Source organism: Alnus glutinosa, chromosome 1, assembly GCF_958979055.1.
Source record: "Alnus glutinosa chromosome 1, dhAlnGlut1.1, whole genome shotgun sequence".
In the NCBI taxonomy this organism is placed as follows: Eukaryota; Viridiplantae; Streptophyta; class Magnoliopsida; order Fagales; family Betulaceae; genus Alnus; species Alnus glutinosa.
In genome coordinates, this window is record NC_084886.1 from 10,416,961 (window position 1) to 10,438,274 (window position 21,314).

Below are 21,314 nucleotides of genomic sequence, written 5' to 3' on the forward strand. Positions count from 1 at the left end.
TGGTTCGCATGTAATCGTTCGCATTTGACACATTTCTCAGATGTACGAGCTACGAATTTTGATGTGGGATATGTATGAATTGAAATGTAGCGAAGTGTCTCCATTGCCCCCAAAAATAAAAGGGGTAATTGCACCGTTAGTCCCTGTGGTATGTCATAATTATTTTTTACTCCTTATGGTTTAAAAAGTTCATGTGAGGTCCCTGTGCTATGCAATAATTATGTTTTACTCCCTAGGTCGATTTTTCGTCCACTATTTTGACGGAATCTGTTAGCTCTACATGTCAGCGCCACGTGTCGCCAATAAGATGGCGACACGTGTCCATCTTAATAAAAAAATATAAATTTATTAAAAAATAAATAAAAATACTTATTTAAAAAAAAAAAAGTTTATTTATTTATTTATTAATAAATTTATATTTTTTATTAAGATGGACACATGTCGCCATCTTATTGGCGACACGTGGCGCTGACATGGCATTTGATGAAATCTGTTAAAAAATTTAACAGAATTTGACGTTAGGGATCAATTTGTAATTATTGCATAGCACAGGGACCTCCCATGAACTCTTTAAACCATAGGGAGTGAAAAATAATTATGGCATACTACAGGGACCAACGGTGCAATTATCCCAAAATAAAATGGCACTATAGGATGCTTTGCTTACTTCAAAGAGAAATTGAACGAGAGAGAGTATTTTCCGATTAGTGCTATGATTGTTTCGATGTAAAACGATATTTTTGAAGAAAAAAAATTTGGTGTTTGGCTCTTACGAAAAAATACCAACAACAAAAAATTACCGGTAACGAGATTCTATCATTGACCGGCATAATTCTGGCCACTTTTACAGAATTCTGGCTACTGTTGCCGGATTTCGGCGATGGAGGCCAAAAATCGAGCGGCAATGGTTTCGCCGAAATCTGGTCGTACTGGTCAGATTTTAGCACAGTACAGTCGAATTCCCATCGTACTGGTCAAATTCCGGCCAGTTTGGTCAGAATTTGGCAACGGTGGTCGAACGTCGTTAGATTTCAGCACAAATTACCAGATTCCGGCCTGTTTTACAAGAATCTGGCTTTTCGGATTCCAGCAACCAGTCAATGCCGCCAGATTCCTACAATCGGATAACAAAATTCGAGGACCTTCGGCGGTAGACTTGAGCTACCAACAAACTTCAATATTTGGCGATGGTGCATTCCCACAGACATTCATGCAAGAATAAAAAATAGTTTATATCCAGAAAACGATTTACAGTTTCCAAAGCTGTAAATTGTTTTCCAAAAATTAAATAAGCTTTTACGGTCACACTAAAAATGATTTTCGTTGTCCATCATTTTCGGTTACACTAAACACTGGAAAATACATAAAATATTTTTTATTTTACACTCAAAACAAATTGAGCATTAGATAAATTTTAGGGGTAATCACCTTTTCTCTCCATGAACTACCGGCATGTGTCATTTCGCCCCCACGAACTACCACTTCGACCAAAAAAGAGCATCAAACTACCATCTTTACATACTTTGCCCCCTTCTGTAATACCCCAAATTTTTATTAGACAATATATTTATAAAACAAATAGTAATAATATATATATATATATAACTTATTAAGTAAGTAACTTACTCAATAAGTAGAAAAAAAAAAAAAAAAAAAGTCCACAACTTGCACGGCAAGTTGTTTTCTCTTTTATTTATTTTCTTCTCTTTCTTTTCTCATCATCTTCATTCTTCATTTAGTTATTTCTTCTTCTTTCTTCCTTCCTCTTCTGTTCTTCTTCTCGCCAGACCCATCAAGAAATTGAGAGAGAAAGAGAGTGAGTTGAGAGCTGAGAGATGAGAGATGCAGACGGGAGAGAGAGAACCCGAGAGAGATTGAGTGGAAGAGAGACGAAGTGGGAAGAGGCCGTGACCCGTCGACCCAGGTGTGCGATACCGATGGCCAGAACCAAAAACCGGCGAGGCAGTGCGATTCCGGTGGAGCTCAGGCCGATCGTGGAGGACTCGAGTGACCGAGACCCGTGCGACCCGCCAGCCAAACCCAACGGATCCGGGAGAAACCGTGCAACCCAAACCTTCCGGAGGTCCGATTCTCCATGTCCGGCAGCCAAACGCCGATTTCCGGCGGGCTAAGGCGATTTTTCCGGCCGATCCAAGAAGACCCGAAGCCCCTTATCCAAAACCCGACCCGGTGACCCGCCAGACCCGAGAGGAGAACCCGGTTCTTCTTGTGCATTTTTCCGGCGACTTTACCGGCGAAATCAATGGCTTTTCCGGTGGATTTTCTATGAAAATCCTTGGGGTAATTTCTTATAGCCTATGATGTTTTATTTTTAGGGGTTAATTTGCTTATTATGGAATTAGGGTTTGATTAATTTGGGGCTTTTCAAATGATTGTGTTTAAATAGGTTGATTGGGTGTTTGTGGTACTTTGTTTTCTGCTCTTGGCTGATTCAGTGGGTGTATGAGTGCTTTGGCAGATTTGAGTTATTGTGTGTCTTAACCGATTAAGTAGTGTTTGGATTTATGATGCTTTTGGACAAATGGTTTTGAGGTTAAAATTGTCTCTGTTGTGACTGTGATGGACTGATTGGAGGTGTTCGGCCATGCTTTAATTTTGGGTAGACTCTCCTAATTTGGCAGTGTGTGTAGTTGTTAGACTTGTAATATTTCATGTTGAACTTTAGTTGCTAGAATTATTTTGAGATGTTTTATTTGGAGTAGCTGAGTGGGTGTGTTTTACTGTGGAGGATTTTCTGTGTTGAGGTGCTGGCCGGTTAGTGTTGGTGTGTTCACTGTGGAGGGCCGTGAGTATGGACTGATGTTTGGGTGGATTTTTTTTATGAGTTCGGTTTAATATTGGTTGGTTTGAATTATGGAGTTTTGGACTATGGATTTGATGATTTAAGAAAGTTCATTTTTGGGGATTTATGTGAATAGGCCAAATGATTTCTTGCTTCTTATAGGTTGGAATTGCTAACTATTGAAGATTTAGTTCACTAAGGTAGTGATGTTAGTTAGATTACTCTGATTTTCAAGAAAAGTCATAAGTTATAATTTCAGATATCTGTGGTAATTTGGGTAGAGATTTTGTATTAATAGAAAGTATCTGAATAATTATGATTATGCAGTACGTAGGATGTTATATAGGATATTTCGAATTTTAGAATATTCTTCTAAGCTTCTTCTTTCAATTTATTAGGTAAAAGCTCGATCCCGATGCTAATGGAAAGTCCAGGTAAGGGGATACAACACCGAAAAACCCCCAACAAGATTTTACTATAAATCTTTTGAAAAAGTGTTAGGGAATTTTACAAAGCGTTGCTCATGTGATTTTAATGCCAAGCTTTATTACTCATATGATATTGTTTAATAATTTTGAGCATAAATCACAGTTATGGTTAAGAGCATTTTTAAGAATTATGAATTATGCATACTCATAGAGATAATAAAGAGCATTTCAAAGATATGATTACAGAGAATTTCAAAGTATATGATTCTATTCATGAATTCAGTTTTGAAAGGAAAGAGAATCTAAAGTTAAATTCTGCACATGACTACAGTTATAAAGGCGGCTCTTACAGTTTTGAAATAAAGTTTACAGTTATAACAGAGCCTACAATATTACAGAAAACGTTCATGTGCAGTAATTGTTTAACCCTGAGGCACTACTATAGTTAGATTCGGTACCATATAGGGTAGCATGGCAAGCATACTAAAATACGGTGTGTGCTACTGGCCGGGGTTGGCCTTCACCTAGGGAAGATCCCCAACCCGGCGACTCTTCTCTGTGACGACAGGCTGAGTCTATAGGTCTTTTGGACAAAGCCAACGTGCACCGCTCACGGGAACTGGTGGTGTAGAGTCTATAAAGGGATAAACCACAGATAAAGGATTAAAGAGAAAACTGATAAAAAGAATTTACTGAATCATTAGAAAATCTGTTTAATTGTTCATCTTGTTAATCTGCATAAACTGTCATTCTTATACCATTATTCATATTTTTCAAATTCTATTTAATTGTTCATATGCTATGCCACCTGTCCTAAAACAATACATTTCATTTTATGAATCATGATTTAATATGTGTTTTCTTATAAAACATAAACAGCCTAGTATATCACTTCTCAGACAATTTTTCATAACTTGAATCTCTAACTTATACTCAATCCAAAATCACATATCATATTCATACTTCTAAACATCATCGTAATCTTAATATATTCAAAAACACTTAAATCATCTAAAATAAATTAAAATCAACATACTATTGGTTTAGGTTGTAAATCAATTTACATTATGCAATTCATCATATATGAAATTAATTCTTATCAGTGAGTAGAATAAATCTGTCATTATGTCAATGACTAAAGAGTATGTCAAGAAGGTTTTACAGCATGTTTTATTTTCCTAGTGTTGTATTTTCCTTACTGAGTTGTCGAACTCACCCCTTTCCAGATGACAAACAGTAAGACGAAGTCTTTTCCTTGTAAGGGTGTAGACCTCGCTAAGAGCATTAGTTCGTGATGAACCGGCCAAACCCTAGTATTGTATAGTATGTTTTGTTCTTTTTGGAGTTCATGACCTTGTAAAGAATTATTAATAGAAAGGTTTAATAAAGTAGGAGATTTAAATTTATATGTTGTAAATGTACGCTTCCATTTAAATGTTCTTAGCACTCAAGTTCGCGTTTCCCTTATATCCCAAAACGGGGGCGTGACACCTTCCGTCAGTCTAATTCATGCAAAGACTTAAATGCCCTAACTCAATTTAAAAAATTACCTAAATATCATCATCTTAAACAAACAAAAAAAAAAAAAAAAAAAAAAAAAAAAAAAAAAAAAAAACTGAAGGAAAAGGGGGTGGCTCGTGGCCCACCCCGGCCTAAGGGGTGGCCGCACGACCTCCCCATAACCTGGGATGGCCGCACGGCCACCCTAGGTCTTTTCTAGGGTGGCCGCGTGGCCACCCCAAAGGCCGTGGGTGGCCCGCAAGCCACCCCTAAAGGTGGCTCCGACCACCTCTGGGGTGGCCGCGCGGCCACCCTAGAAAAGACCTAGGGTGGCTCGCAAGCCACCCGACCACCTCAGGGGTGGCTGCCGCCACCCCTTTTCCTTCAGTTTTTTTTTTTTTTTTAAAAAAATATATTAATTTTAATATTTTTTATTAATTACTGTAGAGTGCATTTTGGTCTTTAAATCGAACTTAACGATAAAAAATGGCATATTCCATCAAAGTTAACGGGATTTTCTGACGGAAGGGGGCAAAATATGTAAAGATGGTAGTTTGATACTCTTTTTTTGTCGAAGTGGTAGTTCGTGGGGGCAAAATGACACAGGCCGGTAGTTCATGGGGGGAAAGGTAATTACCCCTAAATTTTATGTAAAATAGAGAAAAATTATTTTTGATTTGGATTAAATTTCAGTATTTATATATATAAAAATACATACATATTGGATTGGGAGAATAGACCTTATTGGTGCACAACAGTTGTGCAACTGTTGTGCACCTTTGTAGAGACATGGGTAGGTCCCACCACATGGATCTCACCCCATATCTCTAGAGACCTGCACAAATGAGTCTTTTTTCTTGGGAGAATGGGTGAAGGAGAGTTGAAATGGATAAAAAGTTCCTCGTGTTTGGATATTTAATGATGTATTTGGCTTTAAGTGTTGTAAAACAATTATTGCATATATTGATTGTAGTTTTAAGGGAAAAAATATATCTAGCCCCTAGGTTGTGATTTGATTTATATTTAGGTTTTGTTTTATATTTGATTATGTTTGAAAAAATTGTTTAAGTCGGTTTTCAAGTTAAAATTGTACTTAGGTTATACTTAACTCGTTTTGAATCCAACTCAAAAAAAGTTAACCCAACTCAAGAATAATAATAATAATAATAAATAAATAAAAAAAAACTTAGGGGTGGTCGATTATATTCGATTCAATTTACACTCCAAACATCTTTTTTTCCAATTTTGTTTTAAATTCTCTAAACCATCAAAACATAATTTAAAAAATCAATTTTCTCAGTATTCACACTTTTGAATATAATACCAAAAAATAAAAAACAAAAAATCGAACATTCAAACAAGCCCTTAGTCATTGGGTTTCTAATTACAGAAATAAAATCTTTAAGTTTTGTCAAAGTTTTAAATAGACTATTCTGTAACTTTACCATAAAAGCTAATGGTTTGCCATTTGGTGTTTCATTTGATAGGCCAATGTATATGGCATAACCTAATGTTAAAGTCACACCATCAAGTGTCAAGTCATCATAAAAAATAATAATTATTAAAAAAAAAAAAGAAAAAAAGAAAGGGAAGAGAAAGAGAAGAAGGGGAGGAAGAAAACACCAAACTCAAAAACCTTTTTCTTGGTCGTTCAAATGATCATCATGGATGCATCATGCCGCATCCTATTTTCAACGACAGATAAGCACCGATTTCGTTTTTTGCATTTTGTACATGACAGGAACATTCTAGGTAAAACAACGTCAAAATGGGTTTCTATAACGCAACCTCTTTCTTTCTTTTTTTGAAGTCAACCTAGACTTTTATAAAACAATCATAAAGAGGATTCTAAATCCTTACAAACAGCATCCGAAATAGAGCTTAGAATAGACTCTACCCAGACATGAGAAACCTTATGCTTTACAGTCATTGTAGCCAATTGGTGAGCAACTTCATTCCCTGTTCTATGAACAAACTGGACCTGCCAATGAGGGAAAGACGACAACAACAATCTGGTGTCCGCAACAATACTGGCAAAAGAACCTGGATGGGCTTTGTCAACCAAAAGAGCTTGGACAATCGTTTGGGAATCCCCCTCAAATATGACAGCGTTAAAACCTATAGCGTTGCACAACTCAACACCTTGCCTAGCCTCAAACGCCTTAGCCACAGTAGGATATGTGAGATAAGCCATAGTATGACACAACGAAACCCGCACTTGTCCTCGAGAATCATGGGCAACCAGACCCACACCCATAAGACCATTTTGTTGATCCGTTGCAACATCCCAGTTGAGTTTTATCCACCCCGTCGGCGGCCTTAACCAATAAGACTGCAATAACTGCGGAGGACAAAGGGGCTGAGCAGAGGATCCCCCTGCAGCTTGAAACTCCTGAAACTCTTGTCTTACACATTCCACCAAGCACCTAGGGGACAAAACAGAACCTCCAAGGATGATCCGGTTACGCTGGATCCACACCTTATGAGCAATTACAGCCACCAACTCCAGGTCAGTATGATCCACTCTAGAGCTTATATAATGTAAAATGGATAGAAAGTCACCATCTGTGATCACACACTTCTGAATTTTCCTTGGTCCCATAGCCCAAACCGCACTTACCACCTTACATTGCCACAGTAGATGTCCACTCGTCTCAACTTCAACCCCACATAACTGGCAGAATGGGTCTAGGACAACTTCCCGATGATATAATTTCTCCCTCGTGGGGAGAATATCATTACACCCATGCCACATAAATAGTTGTGTAGATCTAGGCACTCCGAGTTTCCAAATGGTCTTCCACATTGGATGTGATTTCATCCCACTGGAACAGGTACCACAAGCTCTCACTTTACGCTCAAACTCTAGATGGTAGGCACTCTTCACAGAGAAACACCCATTCTTTGTAACCGCCCAAATAACGTTATCAACTTGTGATCTAAGGGAAACAACCATGCCACAAATGAGCCCAGCAACATCCTTCGAGAATATAAATTCCACAAGAGGGACATTCCACCAATTCACTGCATGATTAATCAGGGCATGCACTTTCGCTTCACCGTCAAGAACACAAACAGGGGATTGAATAAGATGAATTTGAGTATGAGGGAGCCATTTGTCCCCCCATATACGGATCTTCTCTACATTTCCCACTTTCCACTACAAACCCTCATATACTAAACTCCTTGCATTCCAAATGCTACACCAAGCAAAAAAAGCGCCTCTCCCAAGACAATAATCTAAAAAATTGCCCCCAACAAAATACTTCGCTCGATAAACCCGTGCTACCAAAGAATCCGGTTGGGATAGCAACCTCCACCTCTGCTTAGCCAAAAGAGCAAGATTAAAAGCCTCAAACTCCTTATAACCCAAACCACCAGACTCACGGTTCTTCCCTAGCATTTTCCAATTCATCCAAGTGATCTTTGAAGTGTTCTCCTTAAACCCCCACCAAAACTTAGACATAAGAGAATTGATCTCTTTGCAAAGGGTTTTAGGAAATTGAAAAACACTAATCATATAAGTGGGAATCGCCTGCCTTTAAAAGTTTCTCTTTGCCAACATGAGATAAGAACTTATCTTTCCAGCCATTCAGTCTTGCCCAAATTATACCCTCGATTCCTTGGAACACACTCACCTTGGACCTACCTATAAGAGTTGGAAGGCCAAGATAGGTCTCATACCTCTGAGAAGAGGCAACCCCAACAGCCCTAAGAAGGATAGTCTAGATTGCTGGCTTGGTATTCCAACTAAAAAACAAGAAAGTTTTATCTCGGTTAATTTTTCTGACCTGAGGCAGCCTCATAACACTCTAGGACCTCTTGTATTTCCCCCCATTCCTTTAGATTCACACTGCAAAACAGCACACTATCATCCGCGAAAAACAGATGATTGATGGTAGGACCCCCACGAGTAATATAAATGCCTGAAATACTTCCCACCCAAGCCTTATGATGTAATAACGAACTCATCGCCTCCGCACACAAAATAAAAAAAAAAATAGGGCGAAAAAGGGTCACCTTGGCGGAGCCCTCTAGAAGGAACAATCTTCCCATGAGGTTGTCCATTAATAAGAATGGAATAGGATACCGTTCGTACACAAGTCATAAGGAGCCGAATCCAGTGGTGTGCAAACCCCATCTTTACCAGGACCGCCTCCAAAAAATCCCATTCAATCCTATCGTAAGCTTTGCTCATATCAAGCCTAATCGCCATGTAACCCTCCTTACCTTTTATCCATGTGTCCATAGTATGCAAGGTTTCAAAAGCAACGAGAATATTATCCGTAATAAGCCTTCCGGGAATAAAAACACTTTGCTCAGGGGAAATAACATGGGGAATGACCTGTTTGAACCTATTAACTAAGACCTTTGCAATGAATTTGTAAAAAACATTGCAAAGACTTATAGGTTGGTACTCCGTAAGCCTAGAAGATGAATTAACCTTAGGGATTAAAACAGTATTAGTAGAATTGATAGCCCCATCAAAATCCCCCCCATTGAGAAAATGTGATGCTTCTTTACTAACCTCATTCCCTGTGATATGCCAAGACTTTTGATAAAATTCAGCATTGTATCCATCCGGCCCCGGGGATTTAAGAGGATGCATTTGTGAGAGAGCCTCATGGACCTCTTCCTCAATGAAAGGCCTCAATAACTGACCATTCAAATCATCGTTAAACCGGGCCTCAACATTAGCCAAACACTCATGCACTTGAACCGGACCTTGACTAGTGTAAAGATGTGCAAAGTAATCAACGCAAACCCGACGAATATCAGCCTTTTTCTTCCAGACAGTCCCCTGCTTATCACAAATATGTTGTATACTATTTGTCTTTCTCCGCTGATTAGCCCAAGAATGGAAATATTTTGTGTTCCGATCCCCACTTTTGTACCAACTTTGTTTGGCCCTTTGTTTCCACTCAACATCTTCAATTTTCAAAAGCTCATCAATATCACATTAGAGTGATTTGATGTCCGAGAGAAGGGCTGGACTTGCCCTGTGTTGAAGCTCCTCCAAAAGCTTATTCTTTCGCTTAAGTTGTTGAGCCACATTTCCAAACTTCGTCCCACTCCACCAACGGAAAGCCTTTTGACAAGAGAGTAATCTTCGTTGGACTTCCCTCATTGGATCATCCCGCAACCCCACATCATGCCAAGCAGTGTCAATGACATCCATGCATTCCGCATCAGTTGTCCAACAATCCTTAAACTTAAACCCCCTGTGAAAAGAGACCAGATCCGAAGACTCCTTTGCAAACCGAACTTGAACGGGGCTGTGGTCAAAAGTGCGGGCTGCCAAGTTATACACAGAAACCTCCTTAAACAGGGAACATCATTATGAATTTGCCACTGAACGATCCAACCTCTCTGTTGTGAACATATCATCATCCTTACGGTTACTCCATGTGAACTTCGGCCCTTGGAACCCTAGGTCACTCAATTGACACTCCCCCAATGCATCTCGAAAACCATCCATCTGACTCTCACCACGAACGGCTACACCCCTCTTCTCTGTGGGGTCCAAAATCTCATTAAAATCCCCTACATATAGCCACGGTATGGGGAGATGAGTCTTCAAATATTTTAAAAGTTTCCAAGATTCCACCCTTCTTGCACTCACCGAATAGCCGTAAAAGCCTGCGAACTTCCAGCAATTACTATCAACTCCATCCTTAACAATTGCATTAATATGTCTACCTGAGAAATTATAAATTTCAACCTCCCTTTCCTCCTTCCAAAGCAGGGCCAAACCCCCACTATCCCAACCGGCTCCACCACAAAACAACCAGCAAAACCAAGTTTTACGCGTAGCCATTCCATACGAAATTTCGAACTCAAAGTTTCCATTAAAACACAAATCGGGGATGCATCTCCTTCACTATCTGGTGAAGGTCACGAACTGACCGAGGGGTCCTAAGCCCTCGGCAGTTCCAGCTTAGCGTATTCATTGCAACGGGCCGGGCTATACACCAGCCACTGCTATCGCCTTATCAACATTGCCCTTTCCCACCACAGGTGATTTCTTGGCCCGGGTCCCATGGACAAGGGTGGTTGCATCCAAAGCTTCCTACCTACGCTTCCCCGAGGGTGAAAGGTCCACTTGAGATAGTGTAGCTGCATTTGAAGAACGCCGCACTTGTTTTTTCCATGCACGGGAAGAATACCTAACAGTAGCCCCCGATTCACTCCCGTCCAATGGATCTCGTGGAGGAGACTGACTTGCCTGCAAGGTAGGAGAACCAAGCACAGAAGATGCTTCGTCCAGAGGATCTTCAGAAGATAAAAGGGAGGCAGAGCAATCAACACTCCTCTGCAAACTAGTAGAAAACGGGATAGCCCAGTCCTTGCTGCAGAGGCACTTGTGAATCTCCCACAACAGCCACTACATCACGTGGCTCCCCACTACATTCTGCATGAAGAGAATGAGCAGACACGTGGTCCACACTGACAGCTGGAAGCCCATCTAAAGCCACCTCTGCACCAACCGTTCCAAAGCCAGGAAAAACTGCTCCCTTAATAAAGGAAACATGGTGCAGTTGTAACCCGTTAAGAGGACGACACATGATGTAATCTCGAAACGACCGGCGGGGAGACCAACTTCGCTAACTGCCCGCAACTGCCACTTACACTAACTTCCCGCTTCGTTGGGCCCACCCTACCACCACCACATTTTGCCATCGTGTGTGGAGGAACGACAGTAGGATCATAAATGCCTTCAACTACCCGGGGAAGAGCAACCAAAATACTGCCACCCACCGAGTTGCTCCCAAGTGCTATCACTGGGGCAGAAAAGGGAACAAAAGGAATAGATACCCATTTGACGTCCCTCTACCAATCCCATACCTTTTAAAAGCTGTTGAAGCCCAGAGCCAGGATCCAAATTGCTGCTTATGATAAACACCCGCCATAAGACCACCCCCGAGACAAGATAGCCCTCAGGTCCATGACAAATGGTACCACACTGGAAACAAAAATGAGGAAGGCGTTCGTATTGGAAAGCAACCCAAGTTGTCGACTCTTTCAGTTTTAGGACATGACCTCTCGCGAGGGGCTTAGAAATGTCAAGACAAACCTTAACACGAAGGTATTCCCCCCAACCAATCCCATACTCATCTGATTCCACCTCTTCAACAAACCCCACAGAGTTGCCCAAACTGACCCCCATAGTCTCACTCATAAAAGCAAGTGGGAGATTAAACATCCAGACCCAAAAAGAGACCTTTTCAAATATCATTTATGCCGGGGGAACAGTACCACTGAAATCTTCTACAGCAAACAGGCTACCTTCAAACACCCAATGTCGGCCTTCAAGAACCCGTGACTTATCCCATAAGTGCTCAAACTCCACGAGGAAAATGTTCTCCCCCAACACCTTAAAACTGGACATCCCACTTGGTTGCCGCCCCTTGATCAGGGTGGATTTGGTCGCCTCATTTCCAATGATCCGATCAGCAAACAATTTCCCTACCACATAGGCTCGCCCCCGATCTGTGATAACAGGCAGGACCTGATCTAACATTGCCACCCTCATACTCTCCTATTCAGAAATAGAGAAATTCTTCCACAAATTGGAAAGTGTGTCCACCATAGAAACAAACAAACTTAAACCAAACCGTGATCAATCACCAACACTCAAACGAATGTAACACAAACTCTCAGTCCTAATCAAGGATGAGAAAATCCAACACCTTTCTCCTTTAGAATGCCATAAACTTCATAGAGAGATAAAACAGTTATTTTCATACACATGTGTTTCTATAACGCAACCTTAAATTATAGAGTTGAACACTTTCTTGGTCTATGGGTTTTGGCAACTTTATTTTTTAGTTCATGAATTTCAATTCGCATCACAGATGGTACCTCAATTTTGAAAAAAGACTAAATTAATACCTCAGTTAAGTTTCTTGTAAAAAATTAATGGTCCGCCACGTGTCAACCTCAGAGGTTGACACGTGGCACTATATAAAAAAAATTAAAAATATTTAAATTTAAAAAATGAAAAAAAAGAAAAAAAAATAAGAGGGTGGCTTGGCCAAAATGGGGTGGCCGAACCACCCCATTGGCCACCCCCAAGGGCCAAAACTGATCATGAATTTTTATTTTTTATTTTTTTGTCAAGGGGTGGCCGAACCACCCTCCACCCCAGACTGGCCAAAGGGGTGAAAAAACCACCCCCTTGTTTTTTTTTTTTTTTTCTAATTTTTTTTTAATCAATTTTTAAATATTTTTCATTTTTCATTTTTTTATATAGTGCCACGTGTCAACCTCTGGCGAGCCGTTAGTTTTTGGATGGAAAACTTGACTGAAGTACCCATTCGGTATTTTTCTCAAAATTAAGGTACCATATGTGATGCGAATTGAAACACAGGGACTAAAAAATAAAGTTGTCAAAACTCATTGACCAAATGTGTATTTAACCCTAAATTATAACACGATTGACCTTAATGGATTCTACTTTTTGTACCCCTCTTTTTTATAGTTATATGTTGATTAACAACAAATTATAAACTTCACTAAAATTGCCCTTGTTTACTCTCATAATTCTCATGCGCTACATATTAATTATGTAACTCTCATGCATTATTCACATGATTCTTATTTATTACATATTGATTATATAACTCTCGTAATTCTCATAAGTTACATATTGATTATGCAATTATTATATTCATGGCCTCATTCAACTATAAATAGGTCATTTTATGTACAATTTCTATTAAGTGAATAAGAGCAATAATGTAGCCATCAATGATTTATTTTGTGAATATAGGTCATAACCCGAACTACATAAATTATTTTGTCTATTTATTCATATCGCATTTTCCTTTATTTTCTTATACAATTATATTTTATTTCATGGTGTCAGAGCTATAAGCTAATGTCAGTATTCAATCCCAATGAAACTGTCAAGTTGCTTATATATATATATATATATATATATATATATATATATATATATATATATTTTCTTTGCCCATTGTTGGTTTGATTATTTGGTATATTGTTGGTCATTTGTTGACCTAGGCTCATCTTTTGGCCTTTTGTGGTATTGTTTAAAACTCAGGTTCGGCCTTTGTGGTACTCTTTAAAGACACATACCCATTTAAGACTCATAGTTGGCCTTATTTCAACCCATAGTTAGCTTTCGTTTATGGCATAGAAGTTGACATGTGACACTATATAAAAAAAATTAAAAAATATTTAAAAAATAATAAAATGAAAAAAATAAGGGGGTGGCCAAACCACCCCATCAGCCACTCCCAAGGGCCAAAACCGATCTTGAATTTTATTTTTTATTTTTTTTCAAGGGGTGGCCGAACCACCCCCCACCCCAGATCAGCCAAGGGGGTGAAAAAGCCACCCCCTTGTTTTTTTTTTTTTTTTTTTTTTTAAAAAAAAATTAATATTTTTTAATTAATTTTTTTATATAGTGCAACGTGTCAACCTCTGGCAAGCCGTTAGTTTTTTTATGGAAAACTTGACTGAGGTACCAATTCGATCTTTTTCTCAAAATTGAGGTATCATATGTTATGCGAATTGAAACTCATGGATTAAAACATAAAGTTGTCAAAACTCATGGACCAAATGTGTATTTAACCCTAAATTATAACACGGTCGACCTTAATGGATTCTACTTTTTGTACCCCTCTTTTTTATAATTATATGTTCATTAACAACAAATTATAAACTCCACTAAAATTGCCCTTGTTTACTCTCTTAATTCTCATGCGTTACATATTAATTATGTAACTCATGCATTATTTACATGATTCTCATATGTTACATATTGATTATATAACTCTCGTAATTCTCATAAGTTACGTATTGATTATGCAATTATTGTCTTCATGGCCTCATTAAACTGTAAATAAGTCATTTTATTATACAATTTCTATTAAGTGAATAAGAGCAATAATGTAGCCATCAATGATTTATTTTGTGAATATAGGTCATAAACCGAACTACATAAATTATTATGTCTATTTATTCATTTCACATTTTCCTTTATTTTCTTATACAATTATATTTTCTTTCATGGTGTCAGAGCTATAAGTTAATGCCAGTATTCAATCCTAATGATCCTGTCAAGTTGCTTATATATATATATATATATATATATATATATATATATATATATTTTTTTTTTTCTTTGCCCATTGTTGGTTGATTATTTGGTCTATTGTTGGTCATTTGTTGACCTAGACTCATCTTTTGGCCTTTTGTGGTATTGTTTAAAACTCAGGCTCGGCCTTTGTGATACTCTTTAAAGACACATACTCGTTTAAGACCCATAGTTGGCCTTATTTCAGCCCATAGTTAGCTTTCGTTTATGGCCTCTAGTTGGCCCATCTTTTTTTTTTTTTTTTTTTTTTTTTTTTTTTTTTTTTTGTTGCCTTTGTAGTAATATTGTTTAAAAATCAGGCTAATTTTAGTCTATAGTTGGTCTATTAAAATTTATGACGCATCGCCAATCATTGTCGCCGACTGCTCCGGTCATCGTCGTAGATCATTGTTATCTCTAACAAAAAAAAATTAAAAATAAAAAATCAAACTCAAGCTTCTAAATTTTTCAACCTTGAGTTTGAGAGGGGAAGTTAATGTATTATTTACTCTCATAATTATCATACGTTACATATTTATCATGTAACCCTCATAAATCTCACATGTTACATAGTGCTTATGTAAGTCTCATAATTCTCATAAGTTACATATTGATTATGTAATATTGTATTCATGGCCTCATTCAACTATAAATAGGTCATTTTATTGTACAGTTTATATTAAGTGAATATAGCAGCAATGTACCTCTTAAGGTTTTATTATTTTGATGTAAGTTATAGACCGAACCACATAAATTATTCTGTCTATTTATTCATTCCGCATTTTCTTTTATTTTCTTATACAATTATATTTTCCTTCATACATCGTTAATCCACAACTCTTTTCAATAAAACTTTCATTATCAGTGACTCTAGCTAATATACATATTTATTTGCTAATTGCACTATAAATTCCGATTATATTCAAAACATATGTGCATTTCGTTTAAAGGCAATTTGTATTTTTGAATTTTAAAGAAATGTACACGCTTGACAGGAAAAATAAATTAAAGAAAATTTTCCTCTAACGATCTGATTAAGAGGGCTCTGATTTTAAATAAATTTTGAAACTAAGATGTCATGTCAATCCATTGAAGAAAATAATGAAGGAGACGTGTCGGCAGCCATTGGCAAGGAAAAGCGCAACGATTGCTCGTCTTCTACCTCCAAAACCTTTGGCTTGTATTTAATGCATCTCGCGCACTGATGAAATGTGTACGAGTAAGTGCTAAGGTTTGGAGTGGGGACCTCAATTACATATTTTTATAAAGCACAAATTTTTTATTGGCCCAATATAATAAAATGAAAATAAAAATAAAAATGAAAATGAAAATGAAAATGAAAATGAAAAGGGTCTTTAAACTGGTTTCTACGCATAAGATTTAACCCGCGGCCGCACTACTTTAACGCGCGTGACGCCCAATCATATTATTAATGGGCCTTATTGACACCACTTATATTTTATTTGACAATATACATTTTTTTTTTTTTTTAAACAAGCTCCAGCATCCATTGTAGAAAAGAAACCCCAAAGGGGATTACAACAAGGCTAAGCCACAGAGCATTACAGGATAACAGAAAGCAGAAATCTCTGCCCAAAGGCAACAACAAGCCCGTAGGCCAAAGCAGTGAATGAAGCTAACGAAACTCCATCAACAAAGCCTGGAAAATCCAGACTTGAAGCAGCTACCGAAAGGGTAGATTGTGATCAAAGAAAGAATGTACAATAACAAATACAAACAGAGGAAAACCAAACAACAGCACCATGAGAACTGCAACCGAAGCACGGCCGTGAAAAGCACACACCTACTCCGGGAGCCCTTCCAGCATCGAGCGACCTCCAATAGCCCGGATCAACACAAAACGAAGCCGGATATGCAAACCGTGACCCACACGCGCTAAACTAGGGGGGACACTCCCCAGCACGTGCGGACCACGCGCCGCTCAGGAAAGCATCGCACAGCTCCATCGAGTGACTACCGACACCAGAGAAGGCCGGCGACCACAATAGAAAAGCTCCTGTCAACGAACACCCAGCCGAGGCTTGTAGATCTAGAAATAAAGCACAACTCCGCCGGAGACCGCCAACATCCGCCATTCCCATAGGCCAGAGTCTGGATCCAACAGTTTGCACCAACAACAGACAAAACAACAAAGAAAAATACTAACCTCACCGGATCTAACTCCGGGAGGGACCACGACTCCACAACCCTAAGGTTGGGAGAACAAAACACCCACCACTGGAGACCAGTGGGGGGACAAAAAAACCCATCCTAGCCCTCACGAGCTAGGGGGAAGACCAAACGCCAAGAGGGGGAGACGAGAAGCCTCCCCCCCCCCAGCGAACAAACTCGAAACTTTCCTCTCTGTCTCTAGAACCTTTCACAATATACAATTTATATGAATGATGTAGTTCCATTTAAAAATAAATATTAAAAAAAAAAAAATCCAACTTTCTACCTCATTAAACCCACTTTCCTTTTTAGGAAATTGTAGATTGAGAGTAAGTATAGTGTAATATCCCAATTTCGTATTGAGAAGATATAAATAAGTCATATAGAGTGAATGGTTTATAAAGATACTAATGGATGATAAGTCTCACATTACCTAATTACTAGAAAAAATTGAGTTTTATAAATGATTATAGAGAAGCTTCAAATTGACTAATAGTTTTGGGGTGATAGCGCAGATATAACTAAGCTTTTTCTTGGGTCGTTACAAATGGTATCAGAGTTACTAGTAATGTTAGGTCATGTGGTACTAGAACATCGCATGAGTTTAAAGGGAGAAGTTTGTAACACCACAGTCTCGTATTAGAAAAAGATGAATAGCTCACATAGAGTGAATGATATATAAAGATACTCATGGGTGTTAAGTCTTTTTTTTTTTTTTTTTTTTTTTTTTTTTTTTTTTTTTTTTTAACAAGTAGCATGTGCTATCATATATTGCTTCAAAGGCCCAAAGGCTTACATCATGATAAAAAGGTACAAGACTTTTAAACTCTAAGCCAGAAGGATATGACTTAAAAACAGTTGCCTAAGCAGTACACAAATCTTACATAAATTACATTTGAGCATCTCTTTACATTGAACGCTCACTCTCGAAATAAAAGAGGGTCGATCTAGCATTTAACCAACACAAATTCCAGTAAAATTTAAGCAATACAAAGACAGACTGTACGGGAGAAACATGGGGAATGCACAAACACAGGCAGAAAAACCCAAAAAAAGTCGCCGGCAGTGAAGCAAAGAGGCTGACTTCGCCGGAATGGCGGCACGTGTAGGACACGCACCGTCACCGGAGGCACCCAGCAGGAGATCCGACGCCGTGGGCCCCAGGCGCTGCAAAACATGGCCTAAAAAGGCAGAGCGTGGCCTTCACGCGCAAACAGAGAGCGAAGACTCCCTGGCGCAAGAGGGCCACGCGCTGAGCTCTGGCGACCAGCACGACCGATGCTTCCGGCAGCAAGGGCGGAGGACGACGGGGAACGCGACTGGGTGGAGCGTGTCTGGCAGGAGTCGACAGACGTGCGCAGATCTGGCTTCAAAATCCGAGAAAAAAATGAAGAAAATCCGGCCAATGCACACCGTCGACGACACAAGAAGCCGGCCACTCTCCAAACTGGACCACTTGAGATAAATCTTCCGGCCAGAACCAAAAGAAAGAAAACAAAACAAGAAAAAACACAACTCAATCCACCATAGCCCAGAAAAACTAGGAGAAAACAACTACCACCGGTTCAATCGGGGGGAACAAAACCTCCACTTGTTAAAAAACAAAGAAGGGACAAAAAACACAACCGGAATGAGGGAGGCATGAATCTCCCTCCCCGGCAGGAAACAAGCTCTCTAGAGGCTTTTTTTTTTTTTCTCTTGCTTTTAATGCATCAAAAGTTCATGGGTGTTAAGTCATACATTACATAATTACTGAATAAAATTGAGCATTATAAAGAACTATAAAAAAAACTTCAAATTAATTAATTATTTTAAAATAAAAACATAGATGTAGAAGAATTAAGATCTCCTCAAATTCTTTGCCCGAATTTGATACAATTCGAGCAGACAGTTGTGAGTGAGCATTTATGAGACCCACCTGACCAAATAAAAGTTGGGCTGCCCAACTGCTTATCCGGTCAGGTGAATCTCATAAATGCTTACTCACAACAACCTGCCCGAATTGTATCAAATTCGGACAAAGAATTTGAGGGGATCATGATTCGATGTAGAATGAGCCTTTTCACGTAGCCATTAGGCAATGGATTGCACCAATTTGGCAGGCGTGTGGTTCAATATATAGTCACCCTTGTCCATTTGCTTTGGCAAAGGCGCCCTGAGCAAGGGGAGCAACCCTTACTCATGAAGAGTCAATCATCTTTCTTCTAAAGGGCGTGTGAGAAAGTGACACGTAATCAGTATATGGTAATATGGACATATAGAGGTTGTGATAGGCTGGGGTGGTGCCACCTGGAGATGCAGCACTAGTAGAAAGATGGAAAGGAACCAAACCCACATGTGCTCAGGCAAATGGCTTCGCAGACCACAACTCCTTCCTTTTAGAACAATTCTGCTGCATGACGCGTGTCCATGGCGCGTGCTCACGGACACCCACTATTAATTTGTGTCCTTTTCAATGATCTGCGGACTACGAACAAATATTCTTTCCTATAAAGGTCTATTTATACGCCTTAAATTCGATTTCCAAAGATCACGTTTTGATTCATGGTATGGCATCTGCCAATATTCAATATTTCCTATAGATCAGGATTTCCATCAAACCTCAAGTTGAATTAAGATTATATATATATATATATATATATATATATATATATATATATATTAAGGTTTGGGTGTAACATCGAGGAGTTCAATCAGATTTCAAAAGAAAAATTAGTCTTGGATCAAATTTTTATTAATTTAGTTGAAAGTGAGAGGAAATATTTGGAATATTACTTGGAGAGCCTAGTTACCGACAAGCCTCAAAAGTCCGTTTGCCCGAGAGTCCAATGGACCCTTAAGAATATCTGGGCCTATAGCCTCGGTAGGTTTGCCAACCCATGACCCGATTAACTATCAAGTTGTGAGTGCATCTTTGCTCAAGTATAACGCCTAGCAGCTAATTTTTCCTCTGCCATTTTGTCTAATTGTTTGCTCATACCATATGTTTGTTCTTAATATCCTAATGAGAAAATTTTCACGTCAATAATAATTTATTGGCGAGAATCCTTAAAATCTTAAAAGGGAAAGGCAAAATTGATAGCCTATATAAAGGAGGCGAGGGTCCTCCTCCCATATATGCATTTCTCATCCTAATAAAATACCGCCTAAATTTCATCTCCGCTTATCTTTACTAACTTGAGCTTTGGTGTTGCTTTGCTAAATTTCATCGGTGAACGTCTCTAACCCTATTCTCTTTCTCTCTCTCCTCCTCGATGGGTAGTTTTTACTTACGGATGAAAAATTGCAAATATTGTTAGTTTAAGGGTGCGTTTGGGATTGCGATTTCATAGACAATAAGTGCGATTTTAAACCAAATCCCAGAACATAAATCGTTTGGGAACTGCGTTTTTAAAAGGTAAGATGGTATTTTTTTTAAAACGCAGAATTTTAAAGGTTAATTTGCGATTTTGCCAAACGCTTAACTGCGTTTTTAAAAATTACTTTTACCAAATTACACATTTTAAAATCATGATTTTAAATCGTAAACCCAAACGGACCCTAACTCAATATAATAATATACGAATTTTGGGTAAACTACAATAAGCGATGGTCTATTGAAGTTAACTGGGTTATATTCTTTTGACACATCATGGAAAACTGTATCATAAATAGGTGAAAATCTCTTGTATGATAGATAATGAAATGAAAATTCTAAAATTTCATATTTATTTCTGTCAAAAAATAAATAAATAAATAATGATTTAAGGTTGTTTTCTTGGCTTGTAGAGTGATACTATTGAGAGTATTGTATTGGCCGTATAATCATTTCACTTTATCTATTAAAGAGAAATGCAGAATTTGCATCCTATTCATGATTCAAATATAAGTGAAGAGTGGAAAGAAACTTAATCAACCTCAATGTGGCGCCGCCGCCCTGTCATTGTCTACTCCAAAAAAACTCTCATACAATCAAAATTGAATCATATATCATGCACATTAAGTAAAATTTAATGTTGTTTTTCATTACTTTTAGTTGTGCCCGTCCCTCAACCCTTGCAAAGGGGTCATGCCCTTTATTGTTTTGGTACTTTATTCACTTTATGCGGCTTAATTCTTGACTTTGTCTAAGGTAAAGAGGATCGAAATTTTTTTTTAATTCATTTTGAGTAAAAAACACACTCATTTCCTGACTAGTGTTTCAAGTTTTTTGGGCTTTTTTTTTTTTTTTTTTTTTTTTTTTTTGGGTTTATTGTTCGGGAGCTCATCCCTCTAGATATTTTATTATAACCCTGTCATTTGATGTATGACTGTTTTACTTTAAAAA

At 38.4% G+C, this 21,314-nt stretch overlaps 1 protein-coding gene across 1 annotated transcript; it reads right to left on the minus strand.

The window, feature by feature from the left end:
• Positions 1 to 6,565: 6,565 nt before the first annotated feature.
• LOC133868426 (uncharacterized) lies at positions 6,566 to 10,549 on the minus strand. Its single transcript, XM_062305356.1, has 6 exons — positions 10,355 to 10,549; positions 9,731 to 10,051; positions 8,752 to 9,532; positions 8,523 to 8,657; positions 8,012 to 8,127; positions 6,566 to 7,891 (listed from the first exon to the last, which is right to left on the minus strand). Exons 1-6 carry the CDS (start codon positions 10,547 to 10,549, stop codon positions 6,566 to 6,568), a joined length of 2,874 nt encoding a protein of 957 aa, XP_062161340.1.
• Positions 10,550 to 21,314: the final 10,765 nt, after the last annotated feature.

Excerpts from the sequence above, each read along its gene's own strand:
- LOC133868426 (XM_062305356.1), bottom strand. The coding sequence starts at position 10,549 with ATGGCTACGCGTAAAACTTGGTTTTGCTGGTTGTTTTGTGGTGGAGCC. Across the intron at positions 9,533-9,730 it reads TGGAGGAGCTTCAACACAGG|GGGACTGTCTGGAAGAAAAA; the intron begins GCAAGTCCAGCC and ends TGTGATAAGCAG. Across the intron at positions 8,658-8,751 it reads TTCTAGAGGGCTCCGCCAAG|GCATTTATATTACTCGTGGG; the intron begins GTGACCCTTTTT and ends GAAGTATTTCAG.